Raw genomic sequence first — 24,488 nt, 5'->3', positions numbered from 1 at the left:
TTCAATTTCTTCCAACAGCTGTTGATTAAATCAACTTCTAGCGTTGTGTAACAGATTGTGCCTAAACCAGGAGAGAAGCTCGTGGCCAAAGGTAAGAAAAATGCTTTTAACAAAACAATGTCATAAAGGGACATAATATATGATTACATACGGGTATGATCACACATAGAGAAAGGACGCTTAAGAAACGCACATTGTCAAATCCATCTCAGCTCTTTAACTCAGCAAGGTTATTGGTATGTACAAGCTCAATTATACAGTGGGTAACAGCCGAATTTCGAAGGTATTTTTTTTCTTCTAACTTATAAGGCAAAATGCTAGAATCAAAATTTATGAAAGCAGAACCGAAGTCGAAAGTGAAATAGAAAGAACTGGAAAATATACCTCAAACTGAGTTGTTAAATAAATCAATTTGTATTCTTTGCTGTGTTGTTCAAAATGTAAGAGATTTTCTTCCATGGTTTCAAGAAGTAATAAGTGTAAGGATACAAGCGTCTGTTGTGATTACAACCATAGATTATTCTAGCTTTTGATCCGTGCAGTCTTTAATTAGGTAAGTTTACTTGGTAGGAATTGGTCGAATTTGGAGCACTATTTTACATTTCCAGCACTCTTGAGCACTTAATTGACTTTTTAGCAGAATTTGAGCATTCCTTAGTTTTTTTGAGGAGCATTTCAGCAAATTTTTCACAATTTTCCAGGTTTACATGTAAATGCAATATTTTGTCTTTGAAACGTAATTAGTACAGCCGAGTAATTGGAATTAAATGTATAATTCCACCTTTCCGCCTGACTGGCTGACTGTTCTCATAGAAATGTACGAGCTATGGTCCTTTTAAGCATAGGAATAGTCGAATTTGGTTCGTGACTTCTTTTAGCGCTCTTTTATTGAAGCTTCTGTGATGCTTCGATACAATAGATCGAAGAGAGGCTAACAACAGTTGTAGCAATACGGTTGATTGCATACAGTTCCGTGATGCTGCGTGCTTTAGAAACTATCCTTGACTGATAATAAAACGAAGGTAATTTGGTTATATCAACGAAGGTGGAATTGTAAATTGGCCACTGCAGAGAGTTAAATACTGAGCTGACGTTTCGAGCGTGAGCCCTTCGTCAGAGCGAATGGATCAATTGTGGGTTGCGCGTGTGTTTATATGCAGAAAGTAGGCTACGTACGCTATTGGTGGGAACATGGTGACGAGAAAATCAAGAGTAATATAAAGTAGTAGAATAAAAAGTGTTCGTTGATAACTAAAGGGTCAAGAGTACCATTTGAAAGATAAACTGTTGTTCAAGAATTTTGCGGCTTTCCGAGCTACCTAAATTTAAGGAAACACCTTAGATTACCATATGCTGCTTAGAATTATTAGGTGGACTAAAGTGTCTAGCGACTGGTTTGATGCGTCCTTATCATTCCTTTCTACGTTGGCGAAGGTGTTCTTGGAATTGGTCACCTAGTCGTCTTCTGTTTCACCGATCTTTAACTTTTAGCAATAAGTGCAAGTTAAACAATAGATGATGTTGGAAGAGGTGCACATGAAGTGATCAGTGATCTTAATGGATCATTAGGGTTCCGATATTTTCTCAGCGTTGGGAATGAAAAGACAAGTTTTGCATCGATATCGTGCGTGAGCGCATCTAAAAGTGCTGGTTTGGTCATTAGTTTGATAAAGTTATGTAAAGAGTTTTGTTTGACAAATGCTGTCATACTTTAAAGAAAATTGAGGGTTAAATGTTTCATAACCAGGAATATGTATAAATCTCTGCTTGGAAATAATAAAAAATCAAAAACTTAATTTCAAGCACTTTTTATAGAAATCGAATACTATTTAAGAACTTTTTTTGCCATGTTTTGAGCACTTTTTGGTGATTTTTCAGCGCAATCAAGACACGCCTAAATGTAAAATGAGGAATTTGGAATATGGAGTTTGGAATAGGAATTGAGTATACGGATGTCAAGGAAGTCAGTTTCACTCCTTCTTTTTCTTGTAGGCTGCATTTATTACATAAAATATTTGTACAGCCATAAGGCATTCAAACTAATCTAAAAAATGAAAAACATTTAAGAGCAGGATAACTTGCCCACAGTATTGCTTACTGTTGGTGTGTTTGTACATCTCTATGCAGAACATACAAAATTTATTCCAACCCATACATGTTAAGTTGGATGATATTCTCAAATTAACTCACCCGCACTAATCGAATATGTGGAAGACCACCTAGGAAACTCAGGGAGACTTACTGTGATATTTGCAGTGTTCTACTAACTGTCGAAAGAGATATGGAATGGCAAATAATGTCAGTTAAGGAGGTTTGTCGAGAGTTCAAAAAAACTATGCTATGGTGCTCTTTTCCTTTGACAGTGTAGTTACTTCATAAACCGAAAGGGGGTCAATCTTCACAGACTTTTACCATAATCTAGCTCTCAGATAAGCAATACGTTGGTGTTTTTGAGCCTTCAATTGGACTGAAAGAAAGGGGCTGTTCTCTAGGAATTAAGCTAGTAGACGTGGTACCCATTCCAAAACAGAAACCTGTTGAAGTCATCAATAAGCATTTACGACCCATCTCCCTTACACGGCCCATTTCTAAGTTAACCGAGGACTTCATGGTATCTGCGTTCATCGGTCCGGCTGTGTTGAAAATTATCGATCTCGACCAGTTCGGAGCCTTACCGAGATCCTCCATGGCCCAAGCTCTGACGTCCATGCACCACCACTGGATGCACGCAACAGATGGCACGGGATCTGCAGTTCGGGTGGTCCTGTTCGACTACCACAATTCCTTTTACTAAATTGACTATCATCTGCTCACCCGTAAAATCTACAGTCTCGAGACTCCCTGGGGCGTGGCAGTTGGGTGGTCGACTTCTTAGTGCATCGTTATCAACGCGTAAAACTCTCTGCTGATTGTTTCTCTGAGTGTGGCCCCGTACCAGCTGGCGTACCCCAGGGGACAAAATTGGGGTCGTGGCTCTTCCTGCTAATGATAAACGATCTGAGAATTCCCCAGGTTCAAACTTGGAAGTACGCTGATGACACACACAGTGTCAGAGACCATCCCATGCAATGCATCAGGTGATGCCCAAACCGCTGTCAAAGTCGTGGAGGATTGGTCCAAAGCACAGAAGATGCAGCTTAACGCCGATAAATGCGAAGTCATTGTCATCGACTTCAAAAGGCAGAAACACCATTTCACTCCTCTCCTGGTAGACGGCAAGGAATTAAAGACTGTAGAGATGGCTAAGATCCTGGGCATGACTATTTCGCGCAACCTTAAGTGGAATAACCACGTTAATAATTCCATCAAAAAACCAAAGAAACGATTACACTTTTTAGTCCTCCAAAGGAGAGCCCGTGTTCCATCAGAAGATAATAATTAATTTCTATCGTACAACAACACGTCCTGCTCTGGAATACAGCGCGCAAATATTCCATCATGCATTACCCGCATATCTTAGTTATGACATCGAAAGGGTCCAAAGGCGCGCATTATCTATTATTTCACCAGAACTGTCAGATCATCACTCCTTAGATAGGCATGGTTTAGCTTCGTTCTACGTCAGAGACAAGAAGTTATGTACGGATCTGTTTTTGTCCATCTCAAATCCATTTCATAAATTATACAGTTTGCTGCCAGATAGACATCATCCAGTGTGCAACAAAAGACGCCAGCGCGTTTTTAACATGCTGCACCTCTGCACTGATCGTTTTAAGCCTTCATTTATTCCGGCTATGTGCGCAAGGGCTAATCTTGGGTCTTAGCATCGACTGCGTTTTATTTTACTGTATAATTGTGATTATTTTAGGTCTTAAAATTTTTTGTAAATTTTGAAGTTTTATATAGTCTCATAATTATATGTATTAATAAATAATTGTGAAAAGTACGCAATTCAGCCTATGGCTGCAAAGTACTTTTTATTTTTTTGGTGATGGACTGTCTCTCTAAAAGGTACTTTTAGTATGAATCAATAGACGTTCGCAAATTAAATGCCTTTTTTCCAGTAAACAACTTGAATTTTATGATATAATCCTACCTCACTAAAATATATTTCACAAGGAACATAATGCTACTTTTAGTCAATTTTCCAAGCAATTCTCACATGCTTAGACATGTTCTACCCAACAAATTCGCTTCTGGCTAGCTTGGACTTCACCTCGTCATGTGTCAATTTCTTCATAAACATCCTGCGTCTTATCACATATTCCGCACACACCAGACAAAGTCCAGATAGATAACTACCAAATAGGGAGCCCATGTTGTTATTGATATATGCCGATACGTTGTTACTTAGTTGAAGAATGAAGACTGAAAAATATATTTGGTTAGAAGCTATTGGAGATAAAATAGTTTCATTTTGATTCTCACTATTTGAATTTTAATTTTTTTCAGACAAGTAGCTGAAAATCAGTCATTTTGATTTTATCTCTGATGAATGAACTGCATTTAAAGCATAGTCGTAGCTCGTGAGCAGACGGCAGTTTATTCCTGGCTGTGAATGAGATTACCAGAGGCGTGGCACTGCAGTTTAGTTTTGCTAACAATTGTTCAGAAACCAGTAGCAATAGACCAGAAAATATTATGTCTGAGTCTGTTTCAGATAATTTGGATAGTTTGTTTTGTGTTCTCTATCAAACTTTATTTCCACTGATATCTTTTGAAAGTAGATGCTCTTTTTCTTTAACAAAAGTGCAAACATAACCCAGGTAAAAACGCAGCCAGGATTTAGGAAGGATCCTGCCAATCTTACCTGGGATCCCAGGTGGGAATGATGGGATCCCACCGTTTCCCTGCTGGGATTTCACCTCCCACCCAGGTTTGCAAGCGGGATGAGCAGGATCCCATCTGTCCCAACTGGGACTCGTGGTTATCCCACCTGGGATCCTGCCTCCCACTCAGGCCTCCAGGAAGGATAAGAGGGATCCCATCTTGGACTTAAGGTCATCCTAACAGGGATCCCACCTCCCAGGCAGTATAAGTGGGATCCCATCCTGGCCAACATGGGAAACACATCTCAAAACTTAAGAGATGTGATTTAAGTCGTGTGAAAAAGTTTATCGAATGAAACTTTGTGTGTGAGCCTGCATCTGAGAGTTTTCACATTCATTAAAATTTAGAATCAAGTCCTGGTTCAACATTTGAAAATATAATGTGAAAGAACACCATGTGAAAAAATAATGTGAAAGAACACCATGAAAAAAAACCAGATGAAAAAATTGCTCTCAAAGGTGAGAAGTTACCCATGCAAGACTCGATCGGCATGTAAGGCAGGTCTGACCCAGATTTGCAAACTTGACATGCATGTCAACTTCTCTCATTATAATTGAAACTGGAAGACTTTCTGTGAGCTTAGAACGTTACTCACAGGACCATCGATTAATCCCATGTTAGGACAGAAAAAATTCTTGACGCACTTTAAAAACTTTCGCTACAATAATGATGCTCACGACGATAAGGACAAAAACAAATTTATTGAAGCGGAGCGATGAGACGTAAACAACGTTGAAAAAGGAGCGATGCGTAACGAAGCGTTGATTGGGTGGTATAAAGATAATGTATAAAGCGGTCTTGAAAACTAGGAGATAAATACAGCAAAAACTGTAGTGAGATCAACTAGAAACTACCTTAAAACGTCGAAAACAAACATTAGATCTCAGTAATACGATGCACAACATGCACAAAGTGAATGACTTACTTCTGTGTCCGCATTATGGATTTCACAGCTTTGACGTTCATAAAAATTATCCTCCATTACAGCTATTCATTTAAAATGGTACCAATGAATCATTAAATTTGGTTTGACACAAATTGTGAGCAAAATATGTAGATTCTTTTCCATGAAATACAATAACCTGAATTATAAATACTAGTAGGACAACAATCTTTGCAGAAATGATCACTACTGAAGCAGTAGTGAAAATGTTGGGCCTGAAAAAAAATTCAGGCCTTCTAACAGGATTCGAACCCATGACCTTTGCGATACCGGTGCAGCGCTCTACCAACTGAAATAACGAGCCACCTTGGAGCTGGTCATTATGTTGATTCTATTATGAGTCAACTTTTTGTGATTATATGTAATTATATATTTGAATTGCAGTTAAAGAAATTAGTGTACTTGACAGCGGTCTTCACAGTAATGATCACTACTTAAGCAGTAGAGGAAATAAGACTAATACTATCAGTCCAAAAATAGTCTTTAAATGAATCATTTGAATTTGGTTGATGATCCAAATGGATGGTTGATGATCTAAATTCCTCTCAGAGTAAAGCTTCTGCTTAATTTTATGTGGTTCACTTAGTAACTTCTTTGCATAAAACTCTTGTGTGTTAACATTCAAATGTAAGCTGTCAAGCAGCATTTTCATGTTACTGTTTTTGTTGATTCTGCAAATTAAAATTCAAAGATCTCAACTCAATTTTAGCTTAACAATCTTGGGAGTGAAGGGCTTATTGATTTTTTTATTAAAATCTTGTTGTAACTGTATTAATAAATTAAATTGCAATGAAGTTATCCTAAACTGCAGACTAAGCGGCTGTTTCTCGTTTTTTTCTGGGCTGACACAGCTTGTCAGACGTGACTAAAATAGTCCTGAAACCCCAATGAGCCATGTAGCCCTGTGTATGGATAGTATTTTCAAAGCAATGTAAGTTGATATACAGTATAATATAATTCTTCCGAGAAAGTAAGTTTGCTGTGCAGGCTTTTTCTGGTTTGTAGTACAATATAATATAAACCATTCAAGTAATATAATCTTTATCAACTGAATTAAGCATTTAAGTACCTTTTCAGTGTAGTTATTTCCTATATACTTGATCAGACTTAAGCTTGAACATGATTTACATTTGTGTGAGACGTTTAAAGTAATTACGATCTTTGTCAACTGAAGGCATCAGTACCTTTTCAGTAGTCATTTCAATTACTTAATTGGACCTGAACATGATTTACATTTGTGTTTGTAAATGAATTAGCTTTTCAAGTTTCCTTTGCTACATTAATTTTCCTGCTTTTTACATTTAATGGTATAATTATGTGTTCCATTTTCATATTTTTATTTTTTTTCTTACACTATAATAGAATCTTTATTCCTTAACCTTTCAATTTTCTCCAGCTCACATATTGAGCCCTTGTTTTTCATGAATAAGTGACGTGAAGTTTACATGGCTTGAAGTTTTATATGTAACCTTTTTACATTTTAGCTGCAATATTCAGTACTAAAGGTTGTAGAATTTAGCATTCTTTGCATTTTATTTCAGTTTATTAGCATTCCCTCGGGAATATGTTTTGTTTTTCTTTCCTGCGTTCGCTATAATATACATGTTGTAATATTCTAGCTTTTTAGTTTCATCATTGATTTCACCGAGAGAACATCTGGTTTAGAGTTGCCTTTTTTCGCGGCCTACAGCGCTGATACAATGTAAGTTCCTAGTTATTATGTTCATCGCGTTCGCTTTAGCTGCATTTCAGTTTTATATTTTTGCATTTGTAAACTTGTATTTTTGTTGGTTCTTCATTAGTTCAAACCTCTTCCTCTGATCGAGCGTTTGAAATCATAGCTGTGAGCGGCCACAAAAGGACACTCCTTTTGGCAGTAACAAAGGTCTTTCTGATGTCTGGGCTATCAAAGGTAACAATAATGTGAATCTTCTTATTGGATCCTGCAGGTTAGTTTTCATTGCAATGAAAAATCCTGCTAAAGCAATGCATGTTAACCTTCATTATCTGTTTATGGGTCTTTTTTAAATTCAAATATTGGTAAATGTAATTTAACATAGTCAACAACTAGGAGCAAACCTGGTCTGTTTCGTTTGGCTGGCATACCGTTAGCGTGTTAGCGCTCTGTTAGCGTTTGCCTGGCCTTTGTGCGCGTTCTGTAGCATTGCAGCAACTTTGTGGCTGTTGGTGGCCTGGGGTGGGCCGTGCCCAGGGTTTACCTTTAACTGTACATATGTTGATTCTCCCATGTGCTTGCATTATGTTGGCTGTACGTTAGCGTGGTATTGTCGTCCATGAGCATAGCCTCTCGGCGTTCCCTCCCTCCCTTCCCATTTTGAATTTTCTTAGGGGTTTTAGTGCGTTATGTTTGTTCATGTATTTATCTATTTATTTATTTCTCTCCTTATTTTTTCTGCCACTAAGCCTTCCGGCCCTAGTGTGATGGGTGCTTGTCAGGGCTCAGCACAGGGGTTGCATGGCTGGGTTGTGGCCATGGGTTGGGCAGGCCAGTCAGGTGTTCTAGTGCCTTAGGTACAACTGCGGTTGCAGCCCCCTGGCCCCTTGAGCACCTGACCTCCATTTGCGACATGGGCGTTAAAGACTTTTAAACTGTAAAACACTTAACATTATTATTTGGTTAAGATCTTATGTACATGTATTTCAACCAGCTAAGGAAATTTGATTTATAAACCAAGAAAAAACTTGTCTGACTATAGTTTTGTATACTTTACTACCGATTAAATGTTCTTAAAGACACGATACTAATTCAGGACCTCCTTGTTTGAAGAGGTAAATATCCCATTTATTACTGATTTTACTGAGGGAATGCAATGCAGGAGTCAATTGCTGTTGGCAATATTTCTGGTTTTATTTTGCCTAAAAACTGCTTCGAACAGCAAAATATTCTTGAGTTCAAGCTAATGGTGGCTAGAAAGTTTCCACCAATTAGCTGGCTATCATCAAGGTTTTGACATCATCAAGGCTTTTATTGCACAATATACTTACAAAAATTTTGTTGTTGCATGCAACTCGTTATGTGATGATGTGAAATCAACTCACTAATCTGGTTGAGAAATTTGTCGGACAGTTCAAGTAATAATTTGGATATATCAACAAAGTTGAAATGGTAAATTGGCCACCGTAACGATTACAAAAGCTGACGTTTCGAGCGTTAGCCCTTCGTCGGAGCGAGTAGTAATAATTGTCGTGTAGGAATTGTATATGAATGAGAGATTGTATCAAACTAGTGATTATTATTATTATTATATAAGAGAGTTAACTGTAACCAGTAACTGTAGATTTAAAACTGTCACACAACTCACACCTACCTATTACCTACTAACACTCTGCTGCTTTAAACTTAATGGCGTATTCTAAAATTACCTGCATACATAAAGTGTTTCAAAGAGTAAAGAAGGTAGTTTAAAAAGTGCGTGTGTATTTGTTGTGCATACAGTTATATGCATTCTATAAATAGGCGTGGCCAAATGGTTAGGGTGCTGGACTTGTAATCCGGTGTCCCGCATTCAAATCCTTTACCCTGCTACTCACTGGATTTGTTCTCAGTTGCTCCTAGTTCAACTCCTCTGCTGCGCTCTGTAAATAGCCCTCTGGTCTGCCTCCAACCAGTGGGGATTTCTAAGCTGAAAAGCCCCTAAGGGGGAGCTTCAATTACGTATTTTTATTTTTTTTTTGGTATTTTTTTTAATAGGTACATTTATTTAGATGTCAGGAGGTTGATGAAACTTTAACATGATGCATCTTATACATGTATCTGGCTTTGTGACACAATAAGAAGAATTAACACAACTACAAATTTATGAAGAAATTCATAAAACATATTTTTACACATGTACTGGTAGTTCCATTAAAGGAAACTTGCAATTGATTTCAATTGAAAACTTTTCGTTTTTCTTTTGTAGGATTTTGACATTCCAACTGTAGCCTCTACATCACAAGAAGGCCAGAAGAACAGGAAACTGAAAGTCACTTTGCTGAGCAGCGAGTGGAGATCATCAACTGATAGAGACCTGTCAACCATCAACAGAGAGCTTGCCATACAGTTAGCTAAACACTCCAGTATTGAAGTTAGTGTCTATCTTCCGCAATGCAGTGAAGAAGACAGGAACTATGCAGCAAGTCATGCTGTTCGGCTGGTTGTTGCTGAAACACTGCCTGGTATGAATCCAACTGACTGTCTGATGGTAGTTCCAGATGGACATGTCATGGATTGTGTGGTAGGACATGGAGTCACTCTTGGCAAACAAGTGCAGGTCATTAGAAAACATCACCACTGCAAATGGATTCAAGTTGTTCACACTGCCCCAGAAGAACATGGAATGTACAAAAGCATTTCACAAGGTGAACAACTGCAACAAACAGAAGTAGCATTGTGTAAGAAAGCTGATCAAGTTGTAGCAATTGGATCCAAGCTGACAGATGCTTACAAGCGTCACCTTCGTTGCTGTCAAAAAGAGCAAAATGTTTTTAATCTGACCCCAAGCATATTCTCTGAATTTTTGAATGTAAAGCAAGCCACTGAAGAAAGAGGAACATTTAGTGTTATGGTCATTGGAAGTAGTGACAGCTTGGAAGATTTCATCTTAAAAGGTTATGATCTTGCTGCTCAAGCAATTGCTGAGTTGAAAGATAAATCCTACCAGCTCAAGTTTCTTGGTGCACCAAGAGGGAAAGAAGATGAAATAGCAGAAAAACTGCTTAAGCATGGCGTTGATCATAGTCAGCTTATCATTCCCAGCTTCAGTGACGGCAGAGAAGTATTAGCTGACTTATTCTGTGAGGTGGATCTTGCCATAATGCCAACCAGGACTGAAGGATTTGGAGTCACTGCTCTTGAAGCCTTATCTGCTGGATTACCTGTACTTGTCAGTGCCAATTCAGGACTTGGAGAGGCTCTGAAGGAGGTGCCTTTAGGATCACAGTGTGTAATTGAATCTGAAGATCCTAAAGACTGGGCCAAGGAAATCAAGGCTGTGCGACAGAAAAAGAGGAGTGTGCGACTTGAAGAAACAATGATTCTTCATAAAAAGTATCTTGAGATGTACAGCTGGGAAGAACCTATTAGTAGTCTTGTGGAGAGGATGCACAGACTCGTATTTGGTAAGCAAGTCTCTGCACTAGTTTGAGAAAATCAGTTTTATTAAGACAAGTGAATTTACTGATACCTTAAGTATTCTATGAGAGTCCAAAAATCGAATTTTTTATTTATTTATCAAGTGGGAAACAAGGTTCTTTTTCCATTTTCCAGATGGGAAAATTGGTAACCAAAACGTGGAATCATAAGATTTTTGTTTCATGGCAAAAAGCAAGAACAAAGTGAGTTGTCTGAGGCGTAGGGGTGTTCCTGGTCAGCAGTCTCCTTTAAATCGCAGGGACATCAGCAGTCTTGTAGCTGTTGTCTTTGAGCTTGCATGCCTATAAGACTTATAAGGACCATAGAAACTTTAGGGCCATGGCTTCCCAAATCCATGAGCCCTTCGCTCTGTCCTTCCCAATGGTCAGCTTTAAGCATTTCTCAGTAACCTTGGAGGCTCAAGGCTTAGTTGCAGAGTTTTACCAACCATGGTAGTGTTATTCTATGTGGAAGTTGGTTGCCCATAGTAGAAGCTTTAATTTGTATACCCAAAACACCCTCCTTCCATTTAAGTAACACACCAAATCCTTGTAACTGAAGTACCACCTAATGGTATGAAAAGCTTGAACTTAGTCAGAACAACCACGTCTAATTGCATAAGTACAACCACTATGACAACTCAGTGCAACTAAAAAAAATTAGTGGAATCTCATTCACAGGGAAAAGTTTAACCCCCTGCCTTTTGTGCAGCTCTTAATTTCACCTTCTCAATTGTACAAGTGTCACAGACTAAAAAAATTTCATTTTTCATTCATTTTTTACTTTCTTGCTGTTTGAGTCTTGGCCTTTTCAAGTCTGCTTATTAAATCGTGGAGTCTCTCTTCTCAGTGTGTTAGAAAAACAAAACAGTTAAAAAGGTATTTAAAGAAAGAATAAGATAATTTTTAGTTGGTGATCACGAAATAATTTTAGAAAATTTATTGATTGTGTAGTTTTCTATTTTGGCTTGGGTGACCAAAAAGCAGACCAGTCATTCGAATTAGAGATGCAGTAAGAGGCCAAGCTCCACTGTTTTAGGTGATCAATATTCTGATCAATTTAGGAGAATTAATCCATTATGATCACCTTGTAGGCAATATTAGGATATTAAATAATTCCAATTATCCGATTTATTTTCAAATGACTCCCAAATCTAAATACCTTGTAAATTAAGGCTCAATATTAGTGCATCATATTATTTTTTCCAAAACCATTGCCTCAACTTTTCACTTTTATGAGTAAAATTAATTCATGGGGCTGTAATTCACTGCGATGATGTCTGTTTTGTCTCCAGAAGGATCCTCTGGTGGTCACACATTTCATTCTCCCGTGGAATATGGGCAGTGTCCACTTCCTGTAGCCTCTGTGACTGAAGGGAAATCTGTTCAACAAAGAGGTCCTTCTCAGGGTAAGTAAAACTATGAAGAAAAATGTTGTTTTAATATTTAGGAGTCTTCATGAAAACTATTAACATTATCATTACAATTATTGTACTTTCTACCATTATGAGAATACTTTTACCAAAGCCCAAACTTTACAACTTTTGTGCTTCATTAGTTTTGTTTCAGAAAATTAAGTATTCTGTTTTACCCAAGTAAAGTACAGTATAGGCATTTTCAGTCATGATTAATTGCTTAAAAACCGGAACTTGGTAAAGCTAGCAGACTTTTAGAAGAACACTTCCGGAACAACTAATGATTTTAGGTTTCCTGGTAATTTTTTGATGAGTTCCGTGCATTTTAATGTAAATTATTAAGTGATCAGATGATTTCTTGTGTAAAATTTTATAAATAAGCACTTCCGAAATTTTCAGGCAAACTACTCTTGTCCCAATCTAGGCTTTCGCAGTTTTGTTAGTTTGAGAATTTTCCCGTGCTATAGTCCCTTTTGTAATATTCCACACTGGTACTTCATACGTTTGATATTCTTGTCTAGTTACTCTGTCGGTAGTCTCTTCAGTAATATTACCCCCTGATACTCCAAACCTGTGATATCCATGTGTAGTCGAAATCCACAAATCCAAGAAATTCGCACCTTTACTAGTGATTCGCTAAAAGCCAATGTACATAAACAAGTTAAATATACAGAACAGGAAAGCAAAACGAAATACAAATAAAACAGCCAAAATGACGGACAAAATAACGAAACTTACAAGATTATGTGGCGACTACGACGACTAAAACATAATGACAACGGCGACAAGTAAACTACGGCAGAAGAACCTATACCAAACAATAGAAACAATGCATAAAAAATGAGCACGAAAATATGAAATGTGACGTAACCTAAATGACTGGCAAACCTAATAAATAACAAATATGCACGAAACAACTGAAAACGGAAAACAATGTACAAAGGACGTGAATGCAAAACAAAGGCGAGGCGCCGTAACTACACCATGTATAGTTCCCCTGTAGATAATCTCTAATGTACTATTCCACCCTGGTACTTCATACCTTTGAATCATTGTATCTGATTTATCATCACGGGTTTATTACTAATCAACTTAACGGCCTGCTCCCAGTTGGCTTGTTAGCTCAATTGGTAGAGCGCTGCACTAGTATCGCAGAGGTCAGTGGTTCGAATCCCGTACAGGCCTGATTTTTTTTCAGGTCTGATTTTCGCTCTTGCATAAATAGCGCTATCTACTGCGAAGGATCGTGCATCATACGAAGATTGTTCTATATGACGAGGAATCCTGAAAATGAACAAACTGCAGTGTAAAAACGCTGCGAAAACAGTTGATCGCAAATATTTACGAAATAAAAAAGTCTTGCAATGGCTTCGCCCGTAAACTATTTTCTTCGACCATGAATGCACACAAGAATTTCTACAAGTTCGTCAAAATGTAAATAGGCCAAAAAAGCTGTCGATAACATTCCATTTACAACATTTACTTTACAAGAAGCTCAACACAACAGTCGAACTCACCTTTCCCGCCATGTCTGACGCCATGAAATGGTTCCAATTCATCATCACGTGTTCGCATAATCCAATCAGAAATGGGCCTCTGATTTGAACAATGATTCGCGCCTTTTCAAAACGGATACGGCTATCGGGTTCAATATTCAAATAATCAAGCCATTATTGCATTCGTGAAACGGCTAGCGGGTTCAATAATCAAATAGTTAATTCATTATTGCATTGTTGAAACGACTGGCGGGTTCAATATCCAAAAATCAGTTAATTAATGTAATCTTGAGGGGTACGCTTCACTTAGTTTGACTGTAAAATATATTCCATATTGAGATAACTCAGAATTTCAATTATTAAATTTCAAGGAGATAAAGTCGCAAAAAAAAAACCCTGAAAGAAGCAATGTACTTGCGTTATTAATCAAGCGTAGGGTCAAGATGGCTGGATATTGGCTGAGTTGTGTTTTTGCATTTTTATAAAATGCGAAAAAAGAACGAGGTCAATATCCAACCATCTTGACCGAACGAACTTGGTTGATAAAGGATTTATTATAATGCAAAAATATTTCGCTTTATTAAGAATAAAGAATGACTTGTTTAATTCGAGAGCCAGGAAAGAAACGCAACTATGTTTGTAGCACAACAAACTCACGAGAGTCGTTTCCATTTTCTTTGTTTTGACTATCTTCTGTAGCTTTTACGTTTTCATCGCCGAAATGGTCCAAGAGTTACGAACGTAGTTCTAATTCAATTTTTTTTTTTTTTATTTTAATGCGCGAGATCAATGCGGGCAATTCCGAGCGGGCAAGATGGACCCATTTTGCCAGCTCAGGCTGCCAATCAGAACAGGATTTGCTTCATCTTGCCCACGGGCGCTGTGAGCGATGTAATAAATGGTAATAATTTTCGCGTCAGAAAGTTTTGTTTGCATCTCCTCATTGTAAACCAGGTCTATGTTTAACTAAGTAAGCCCCAATTAGTGTAATTTAACTCACATTTTAATGGATCAAATACCTATGCAATGAAAAACCAAGTAAACTGAGAAAACATTAAATTGACTTTCTTTACAAATCAACAGGTGGTGCGACAAATATTAGAGTTGATGTGGCCAGAGCAATATGTGTTGGATGCCAAACGGCTCAGCGCGAGATGAAATCTACCAAACCTGAGGAAATCCTCATCTGGATTGCTAAGAATTACCTCCAGACTACACCACCACAGTCACCGGAAGAGCACAATCATTTTATAACATACTTGAGAGAAATGAAGGTGCTCCTTACAGGTGTCTCTATAGGAAGTTTGTTGATAACTGTGAAGTGTGATTCTCTTGAAAGCTTGGAGAGATTGTGGGAAGAACACTCCTGTGGCCATTTGGATAAGATGGTTCAAGATTGTTTTGTTACTGAAAAGGTCTTGAAGGAACTGCACCTGGTAGAGCTTAAGCTGAAGACGACAATGGACATAGAGGAGTACAATGCATGCAAACTGTTCTTTGAAAGAAATGCACTCAGAGGTCAGTAAGAAGAGACTAACAAGGGTTTGGTCTTTTCATCAAATAGTTGAAAAGGCTGGGTAATGTGTTACGAGGATCGAGTTGTTTTCACTGAATCTGTCACGCAATCCCAGACTTTTCTAGAATTATCTTTAGTTTGTAATATTCTAGAAACTTCTTTCATGTGCCTCAGCAGTTTCCAAAAATAGTACAACTTCTAATACGCTCTAAATAGCAATAGGACATTCTAGATACCTAACGTAAATGTATAAAAGCTGCCTTGTGAAAAGTACAAGAAAGATTTTCCCGAGGGCTTTCCCTCGTGGCCGGCTGACTGTGAAAGCTATGATGTGACGAGGCTATGACCTTTTTGACCTTGAGATACCCGGAGAGAGGAAAGAGAAGAAAGAGACGATAGCCGAGAAAGGAAGAAGATAAAGAATACAGAGTTCACTATAGCTGTGGTCACACTACAGGGTTTTGTCCCAGGGAAACTAGACTTGTTGACAGTTTCCCTAGGGAAACTCAAATTTGCAAGTGTGACCGATTTTTCCCTAAGTAAATTACCTCGGGAAAGTTTTATCGTATACGACTTGAAAACCGCAAAAGAACAAAAGAATGTCCTGTGGATCTCCCCTGACAACTACCCCAAGGCAGAAAAAGGGAAAAATTAAATACCAGAGTAGCCGACCCATGGACGGTCGTCGGCGATCGCGCTGGTGACAGATCCGGAATAGTCCATTTTACAGTTGTGTGCTTGGTTGCCAAGCCTTTGAATGGGAGTGAGGCTAGAGATGACCTTGTTATGATACAAACCTTGCTGCCTTTCAAATGTAAATCACTTTGTTATCATGCTAAGTAGATACAGGTCTCTATCACAACAAGGTCATCTTTAGCCTCACTCTGAATCAAAGGCTTGGCAACTAAGTACACAACTGTAAAATGGCCTATTATCGTTTTGTGAAACTAATTTTGGAAGCGCTTGAGAACGTGACTTCTGTTGAAGATTTTGCCGCGTGACCGCGAAAATCTACGATGTCGCGATTTAGAGAAATCATGTGAGTATAAATCGCTTCTGAATTCCTTATTTTTCTCTGATTGACTCCAGGTTTAGTTTTTTCTTATAGATATCCATGCAAAAATAGTCAAGAATTGACTAATTGCGGTTCTTCGTCGCCTTTGAATCCTTCGAGAAATCAGGCGCTGCTGTAAAATTACTCTTGCTTGTCTTGCTCTTTGAAATAAAGTAATGAACAGCAATGAAATAAGATTAAAAGCCCCTCTTTGATCCGTTTGATTCTCGAGCATGTTTTCCGTTTTTGCGCCAAAATTTTGAACTCGCGACCTGAAATTTAATCCTTTGTGGCGTTAAACCTCCCAAAGTCCAATGGTCTCCGGTGTGACCTTTTAACCTAGGGAAAATGAAACCTGAGGTACATTTACCTAGGGAAATGTTTCCTAGGTAAAACGATTTTCCCCGGGTAAAAGCCTGTAGTGTGACCAGAACTAATGGAGTCCTCCGGAAGAGTTTGTGTACACGAAAAAACGTGATGAATCAAGAAAACCAGGCGTTGTGGTCTTCAGTCGGCGGAAGTTGGAATCCACAGTTGATCAAGACGATGAATACTTACGCGGCATAAAGGACTGTAAGCCTGCTTTACGAACTGCTTAACTTAATGATTTACATTTTATGATTTACAAGATTTGCCGACAGGCACGGACACCGCAACAGCTTTGCGCCAATTACTGCGGGCCCAGCAACCCACCCAACCACCCCAGGGAAGGACATCCATCACACAGTAATCTCGTGCGTGAGAAATTAGCGTCTCCTACCCCTAACCCTGCAGGAGACGGGACCTCCATTTATTCGTCCCTATCCGAGAAGACTAGAATATCTAACCGTTTCTTGATATTATAGAAAGGCAGCATATTCTTCTCAATTATTTTAAGATCTTGAGTGTTGGACCGGCCGGGGCTCGAACCCTCGACCTACCGCACAACAGTCTAGCGCTCTATCCATTGAGCTAACCGGGAGGCGGTTAATCTTTAACCTAAGTAGATTAGACAGTGTAAAACTAATTAAATAATAGTTAAAATGGGTAACTGCTTGTTACATTTTTGTTGCGTGCCTTATATTTTACTCGGGAGTTTAATTTCTATACATGCTATGTTAGCGGACATCTGTTGGTCATTCGTGCACGTAACAAATGCAATGCTGTAATTAACTGCTGTGATATCTACAATAGTGGTGAGCCACGATTACACACTTATCTTGTCTGCATATCTTGTCTGCTAGTGTTGTAAAGACCTTGGTAAGAGCCAAAGATTCTAGTTAATTAGCTCGCTGGCTTTTGTTTTTTTTTTTTGTTTATATTTTGTTTCTTTTTTGCTTGTGGCCCTTTATTTTAAAACGCCCTGGCTACTCCTGTGATTAATTTTTTCGGGCTTTTATTGTAAATTGCTGTTATAGCCAGAGTGTTGACTTATGTCTAAATCCTTTAAGAGGAAGTGTGGCCAAAAATCGAACTGTTCCGAAATATCATGGCAACAGCCAAAAAATCGATTCGGCTTGCTGTTTCAATTTAGGTAGGCCTTACAGTGAAACAAACCACTGCATACTTTGTTTGGCTGAATATCGATTTATTTCGAGAAAATCGATAATAACTGAATTCCGCCCAAATGCCGCTTTAGAAGCTCTTGGACCAATAAAAAGTACCAAATCTTGAAAAACAACATCCAAATTTAGGTCCTTGATTGTTTGTATACACAATCTAATTGAATTTATCCGACCTTCTTACGACTAAATTAAAAATAGGTCAAAAGTAACCCGTTATTTAACTATGTGCTAAACAAAGTAATCGACTGAAAATCTGGCTTCTGTGATTTATTTCCCATTGAGACCTACCTAACTTTGAAATGTGGGCGAAATTGATTTTTCAGCTGTTGCCGCCAAATGTGGCCATTGGTAACATTTGTTCTTAAAAGTCAATGAAAGTGTAAAAACTGTTGTAGTGAATTTGTGAACGAAGACGTTTTGAAAAGCGTTTGCAATGGTTCGTTGAAAGATGGGTAAGAGTCATTACCAAGATCGATTTTGTTCAAAAATTCTAAATGTCACAACAGTTTTTCCAAGATACATAACAACACACTTGCCATGTTAGCTTCTCACTAGATCTCGCTAAAAAAGTGGCGAATGATAATACCGGTAAGCAGTCAATATCTCCAGCACTGTTTCCGTTATCTCAACCAAGAGCGGATAATCTCGGTCCGAAGGCGCTGGTAACTGGTTCTCTGTTACCCTGAGAAAATTAAGTGTAGATTTCAAATCTGTAAGATAATGATTTCAGTAAAAGTTGATAAATGAGAAAAACTGTTTTGCAGAAAGTACCACAGAAAATCCAAGGGAGATGAAAGGTGAAATTCAAGTGGTGAAACATAAATCGGATGACTTGATGAGCGGGCCACCACCTAACAAGAGACCTTGGATGGAAGGTAAACGTTTTTATGTAAGAAATTTTAGTCTTGAATGATTCTGAAAATGAAAATTATGACAGTGTGTAGAATCTTCATATGTTCTATGAAGCCAAAAAGAGACACAATTATTCATTAAATTGTTGGGGCTGATCATACCACTAAGAACTTCTTGGAAAATTCAACTTGACAACGGGTTAAGAGATTAATGTGAGGCCAGAGATGCAACTTCCGACACAAAAAAGTGGTGAATGATAATACCTTTTCGGGTCTGAACCCGCAATGGGAGGATATCACGCCCCAGTGAGACTGGACTTGTTATGGGACCACCCTGCTAAGGACATTATGGGATATAGGAACATGTGCTTTTCACTTGAAGTTAGCAGTCTTTTCGTTGGAATAAAAGGGGTGATTTAAACCGTTGTCAAAAGTTGAAGTTATTTAGTAGTCTGAACAAAACATTATGGTCCTTCGGAGCCGGATCTGAGAAACCTTTGGGGAAGCAAAGCACTAAGCCGAAAAGTAAACATCGAGATTAACGATTACAGGATTGAATGTAGAAGACAACTGTGCATCATCAGCGGAGGAAATAGTGACTGAAATGTCTCTTTCCCAAGTCAAAGCTGAGTTACAAAGGAGAGGAATACCGGCAAAAGGAAAGAAATCGGCTCTCATTGCTCGACTTATCGTTGCTATGAAACAAGAAGAATCTAATCCTCCATCTTTGCAAAACAAAAGTAAGGAATCGACTTATATAGGCTCTAAACAGGCCTTGCCAGTTGACAACGTGCCCGCAGCATCAACTGGTGAACTTTTGTCGTCACAGTCTCCCAATCATCAGTTAAGTAATTTTCAGTTGTTAAGAAGGAAAGAAATGATCCTTAAGATGGACATTAATGCTGTGATACAAGTAATACTTGATACAAGCAAAAGTCCCAGCAACGTCATAAGAATGGAAAATTGTGTTCAAAAGTTGAATAGTTACATGGAGAGTTGCATGGAGTGAGGTAAGAGAGGAAATTATTGCTCTTATTTCTGAAAGTCCTTCCCAACAGAGATAAACGAACTGATTTATCGGAGCAGATAGATCGTGACACTCCATTTACGGCAGATAATTTTGAATCGTTACAATAGAGTAGAGCAGACATCTATATTTATATAGGAGAGCCCCTTCAGTGCAGTAAACACTGGTATCAACGGGGGTCCTGTTACCCACCCCAGGGGAGGACATTCATCACACAGTAATCTCGCGCGTTGGAAATTAACGTCTCCTGCCCGTAACCCTGCAGGAGACGGGACCTCCATCTATTCGTCCAAATCCGAGAAGACTAGAGTATCTAACCATTTCTCGATATTATATAAAGGTAGCATATTCTTCTCAATTATTTTAAGACCCTGAGTGTTGGTGCGGCCGGGGCTCGAACCCTCGACCTCCCACACAACAGTCGAACGCTCTATCCATTGAGCTAACCGGGAGGCGACAATCCGACAATGTTTCCGACAATCTTTCATGCAGCCCCAATCGTCGCCGATGAGCTGTTCTCGCGTCCACGTGGCAGTAGTAAAATAATTGTGATTTCACCGCTTCAAACGTGATGGTTGAAGGAGTAGGATTCGCTTTAACGGGTGACAGGAAAACGGAAGAAGAAGAAGATTTCGAGCTGATAGTCTTTCGAATCATAGAGTTCACAACACAAAGATTCGTCAGAAGAGCCCTTCGTTTCTTTGAAGTCGACAGGCAATTTCTGCAAATGTAAGGGGAATCCATAGACACTTTACACTCCAGCGACAGCAACTCCTCCCGGACGTTAAAACTCGAGCTGGGTTAGTCAACGAGATTTTTATCTCAATTCTGAACGATGTTTTTCCCTTAAAGAACACACAAACTCATCGCAAATTCGCTCACTTGTTATTGTGAGAGCAGTGTGTACTTTGAGAGAAGGCTTCACATTTCAGAGGTCAATTCCCCGCGAAATTGATAACCATTCGAAACCCGTGGTTCATATGATGTAATGATCTACGAGTAACAGCCAATGAGTTCATTTTCCACACATTCCGGGAAAAATCACGTGGTCCCCATACACGATTAGCAACGGTAAATCACAGACGCTCCCTCCCCGATTTTTTTGAGGGGATGGGGCAGCTGTACAAAGGCTACTTGTTGATAAGCCGCAAATCTAAGATTAAACGCTTCTTGCCTGAGGACTGCACAGATACAGATAAAGGATTCACGTTATGCGGTATTGCGTCCATTTCAAAAAAACCATTGATGAGTAGCAATTCAGATATTGCTTCTTCGACGAAACCCGCATTGGCTAAGGAAGACTTATTGTTATCTGAGAAGCTAACCGGGGCATGGAGTAAAAAGGAATACGATAGCCTGTATCTATAACATCTAAAATATACGGACTGGCACCAATAGATTTCCAAAACTGAATGTGGGTCTTAAGTCTACCCGCTACAATAATATTAGAGCGTAAACCCTGCTCATATTCATAGAAGTCATGATTTAGGTCTAAGTACTCAGGAGAAAGAATTAGAGACTTATCTCTGTTCGGTAAAAGCATGGAGCTTTCCGCGTCCATTAAATTCGCTTTCTGGGCTGATTAGCTGTGGACTGAACACCACGAAAAGGGCACTGGCTTCGAAAATGGCCAAACTTTCTGCAGGCAAAACAAGATCCTCACAGGGCGGACGAGCTGCTGGGCCAGGTAGTAGTGGAGGTATTGTGCGAGGCAGTGGCGGGAAATGTTATACGTTTGTTGTCGTCACTGTTTTCGGCAAGCTCTCTGTGCTCTTATTTATTAACCACACTTCCCAACCTTCTTCGGAGGAATCGGCGATTAAGATAAGATTATCCCTGTAAGCGAGCTTTTTCTCACCTACTTCAAGTTCTACAAGGGCCTTTTCAACTTGTGGTGGCGTAGATTGAGGAAATGAGGAGGCTGAGTGAACGTCAACAGGACTTGAGTATTCGCCTCAAACTGCTTCTCGTTGCTTTTCTTCTTAAATCTCGGTGCTGATGAAGGGGTGGATTTGAGTCTTTTTATCGCTGATTCGTGCTCTTCAGATAACTCTGTATTGAGGGATGCAAAACCATCGCGAACCTCCTCCTTTGGATTGGATAAGGTTTTGGCGAGGTCAATTCCAGGAGCGGACGGCGTTTTAACATAAAACTAGAAAAGTTCGAGAGCTGAGATGAATACATTACAAATGTGAAATCTTAAATACACCATACAACAAAAGACTCAATTAACGGCATAGCAGCCCACATGCTAACATACCAATAGGAAAATATTTACATTCTTTGTCACTGCCACTTACCGTTTAGTTCCGCCGAATGTAAATACATTGGTCTGCTGATGTACGCGCTTGTTTAAAACCTAAGGAAGGCACCAAATGGGAGAGCGCAAAAAGCTTTGGAATACCCTCAAAGACACCAACAACTTTGAAAACGCTTACTTTCCCGAAGTTGGTGATCTAGAACTCCACGTGTAGATTATGAAAAGACGCACGCTTATCGCGATTTATCAAGTAGACTGTCGAGTACCGTATTTTCTCGATTAAACGCCCATGGCGTTTAATTAAAAGTCGGGCTGATCCTCAGTGTAATAGCCACATCTGACGTCATGAGTCGCGCACTATCAAGCTTCAAATAAATATAACTCTGAGTCACGGTAATTGTGTAGTTCTCAGTAGTTCTCTCGTTCTTGTGGTTCTTGTGGTTCTTATACTATCAGACTTCACATAATATAACTCTTAGTTACGGTAATTGTGTAGTTCTCCGTAGTTCTCTGGTTCTTGTGGTTTTCGTGGTTTTCGTGGTTCTCTTGCTTCTCTTGGTTCTCGTGGTTCTCGTAGTTCTCTGGTTCTTCTGGTTCTCATGGTTCCTCCCCTCACCCCAGGTTGTGGGTTGTGCCTAAATCCTACCGGCTAGAGGTACGCCCGAGGAGCACTAGTGACGAGTTTTCAAGTTAGGCGCTTATCGGAAATTGTCGGCTATTTCAATATGGCGGACTATTCCAATAATACTATTTTCTATTTAACAACACTCAAGCGATGTGACTGAACCAGATTTGAACATTATTACATACTTTATATGTGACTAAGACATTGTAGAGGTTATATCAAGGAGATTTCGGTAAGATATTTGTACGTCTCATCACTTCATCCTCGTCGATCTTAAGTTTCTTGTTCCGGACTCAGCAGTGTTAGCTTAACAGACTTAACACTGTAGTCGCAAGGACCTACGCTTGTAATGGTAAACAAAACGTATGAATAGTATCATTACTACGTATGATGTGCGATCCTCGCAGTAGATAGCGCTATTTATGCAATAGCGAAAATCAGACCTGAAAGAAATCAGGCCTGTACGGGACTCGAACCATTGACCTCTGCGATATTAGTGCAGCGCTCTACCAATTGAGCAAACAAGCCAACTGGGAGCAGGCCGTTAAGTTGATTCGTAATAAACCCGTGAAAGTGATAAATGAGATGCAATGAATATATGAAGTTCATATATTTTGAACTGCGGTATATAGTAGATATAGTAGATAGCGCTATTTATGCAATAGCGAAAATCAGATTTTCGCTATTGCATAAATAGCGCTATCTACTGCGAGGATCGCACATCATACGTATCTAATACCGCAGTTCAAAATATATGAACTTCATATATTCATTGCATCTCAGTATCATTACTATAAAGCCCTTTTCATCGTGTTACTGGTTAGAAAGATCCCCAAGATGAAATTTATGTTGTCTTGTACCTCTACCACGGTAGGATATCTCGGAAGTCTTGGAAAATACTACCGGCTAGAGGTACAGCCTGCATATCTAGTCCACTTTGCTGAATTTTTTTACTACAGTTTGCTTCAAAGTTTACTTTTTTGCACCTTTAATTAGCCTTACACTCCTATGAATCTTTCTTTTTTTTTCAAGAATACATTTACATTTACATTTACAATATTTTATTACAGCTTCCTTTGCATTTTACAATTTGGCATTCCATGTTAGTCTTACTATACAGTGGAATCAGGTTTTTCAAGAATATCCTCTTGTCCCATGGTCATGTACCTCTAGCCCATATAATCTTTGCTGGCTTAGAAAAAACCACAGGCAAGAGGTCCAGCTTGCATTATTGGTGAATTTAGCCATAGTTAACAGCTCATTTCATTTCATTTTTGAGTTGTGGAAAACCTTTCTACATTCTACGTCAGTCTTATATAGGTGTGGAGTCAATCCATAGGTATATTTCCATGCTTTGCAGTCTTGTTCATCTGGCTAGTAGGAACTTGGAACACTCAGAGAATACTTCCAGTCGGAGGGGCTGCCTATCTATCTGAAGTAAGCTTGAAATGACTGACAATCTTATGTTTTAAATGAATTTATGATAAACAAATTTTAAACTAGTCTGATCTGTATTTTCTTTGGTTTTGGATTTATTTCAATACAAATCAAACCAGTTTTAGATGAATTTGACTTGAAATTCATTTCAGACTTGAACATGTCAACCAAATTTACTCAAGTTTATCATGTAATATTCCGCATAAGTAAGAGTGGAATTTCTCAGAATGGAATTGGAAATGGAATTTCTCTATTTTCATGATATTTGTGTTTGATCAGTATTGTTGACAAGGCCAAACATGGTTTGAAGTACTAAGTCAACTATAGATAGTTCTCGGATAATGTGATTTTAATTCACCAAATTTACATTTTCCATTTGTATTTTCACTGATATTTAACAGCATGTATGACTATATG

General features: G+C 38.8%; 1 protein-coding gene across 3 annotated transcripts in view; it reads left to right on the top strand.

Moving 5' to 3' along the window:
* Positions 1-24,488, top strand: part of LOC111346152 (uncharacterized) — a 36,664-nt gene that overhangs the window by 5,170 nt on the left and 7,006 nt on the right. For 2 of the 3 annotated variants that reach the window (XM_088740731.1, XM_088740732.1), the window contains 6 exons: positions 19-91; positions 7,516-7,625; positions 9,637-10,834; positions 12,142-12,255; positions 14,841-15,275; positions 18,636-18,746. In XM_088740731.1, the coding sequence (XP_088596857.1) occupies positions 7,608-7,625; positions 9,637-10,834; positions 12,142-12,255; positions 14,841-15,275; positions 18,636-18,746 (1,876 nt within the window). In that variant the 5' untranslated portion in view covers positions 19-91; positions 7,516-7,607. Of the gene's footprint in view, positions 92-7,515; positions 7,626-9,636; positions 10,835-12,141; positions 12,256-14,840; positions 15,276-18,635; positions 18,747-24,488 lie in introns of all 3 variants that reach the window. The other variant, XM_088740733.1, reaches the window with a different exon arrangement.

This window comes from Stylophora pistillata, chromosome 12 (assembly GCF_964205215.1).
Source record: "Stylophora pistillata chromosome 12, jaStyPist1.2, whole genome shotgun sequence".
In the NCBI taxonomy this organism is placed as follows: domain Eukaryota; kingdom Metazoa; phylum Cnidaria; class Anthozoa; order Scleractinia; family Pocilloporidae; genus Stylophora; species Stylophora pistillata.
Note: the sequence above shows the minus strand (reverse complement) of the source record. Positions and strands in the feature narration are given on the sequence as shown.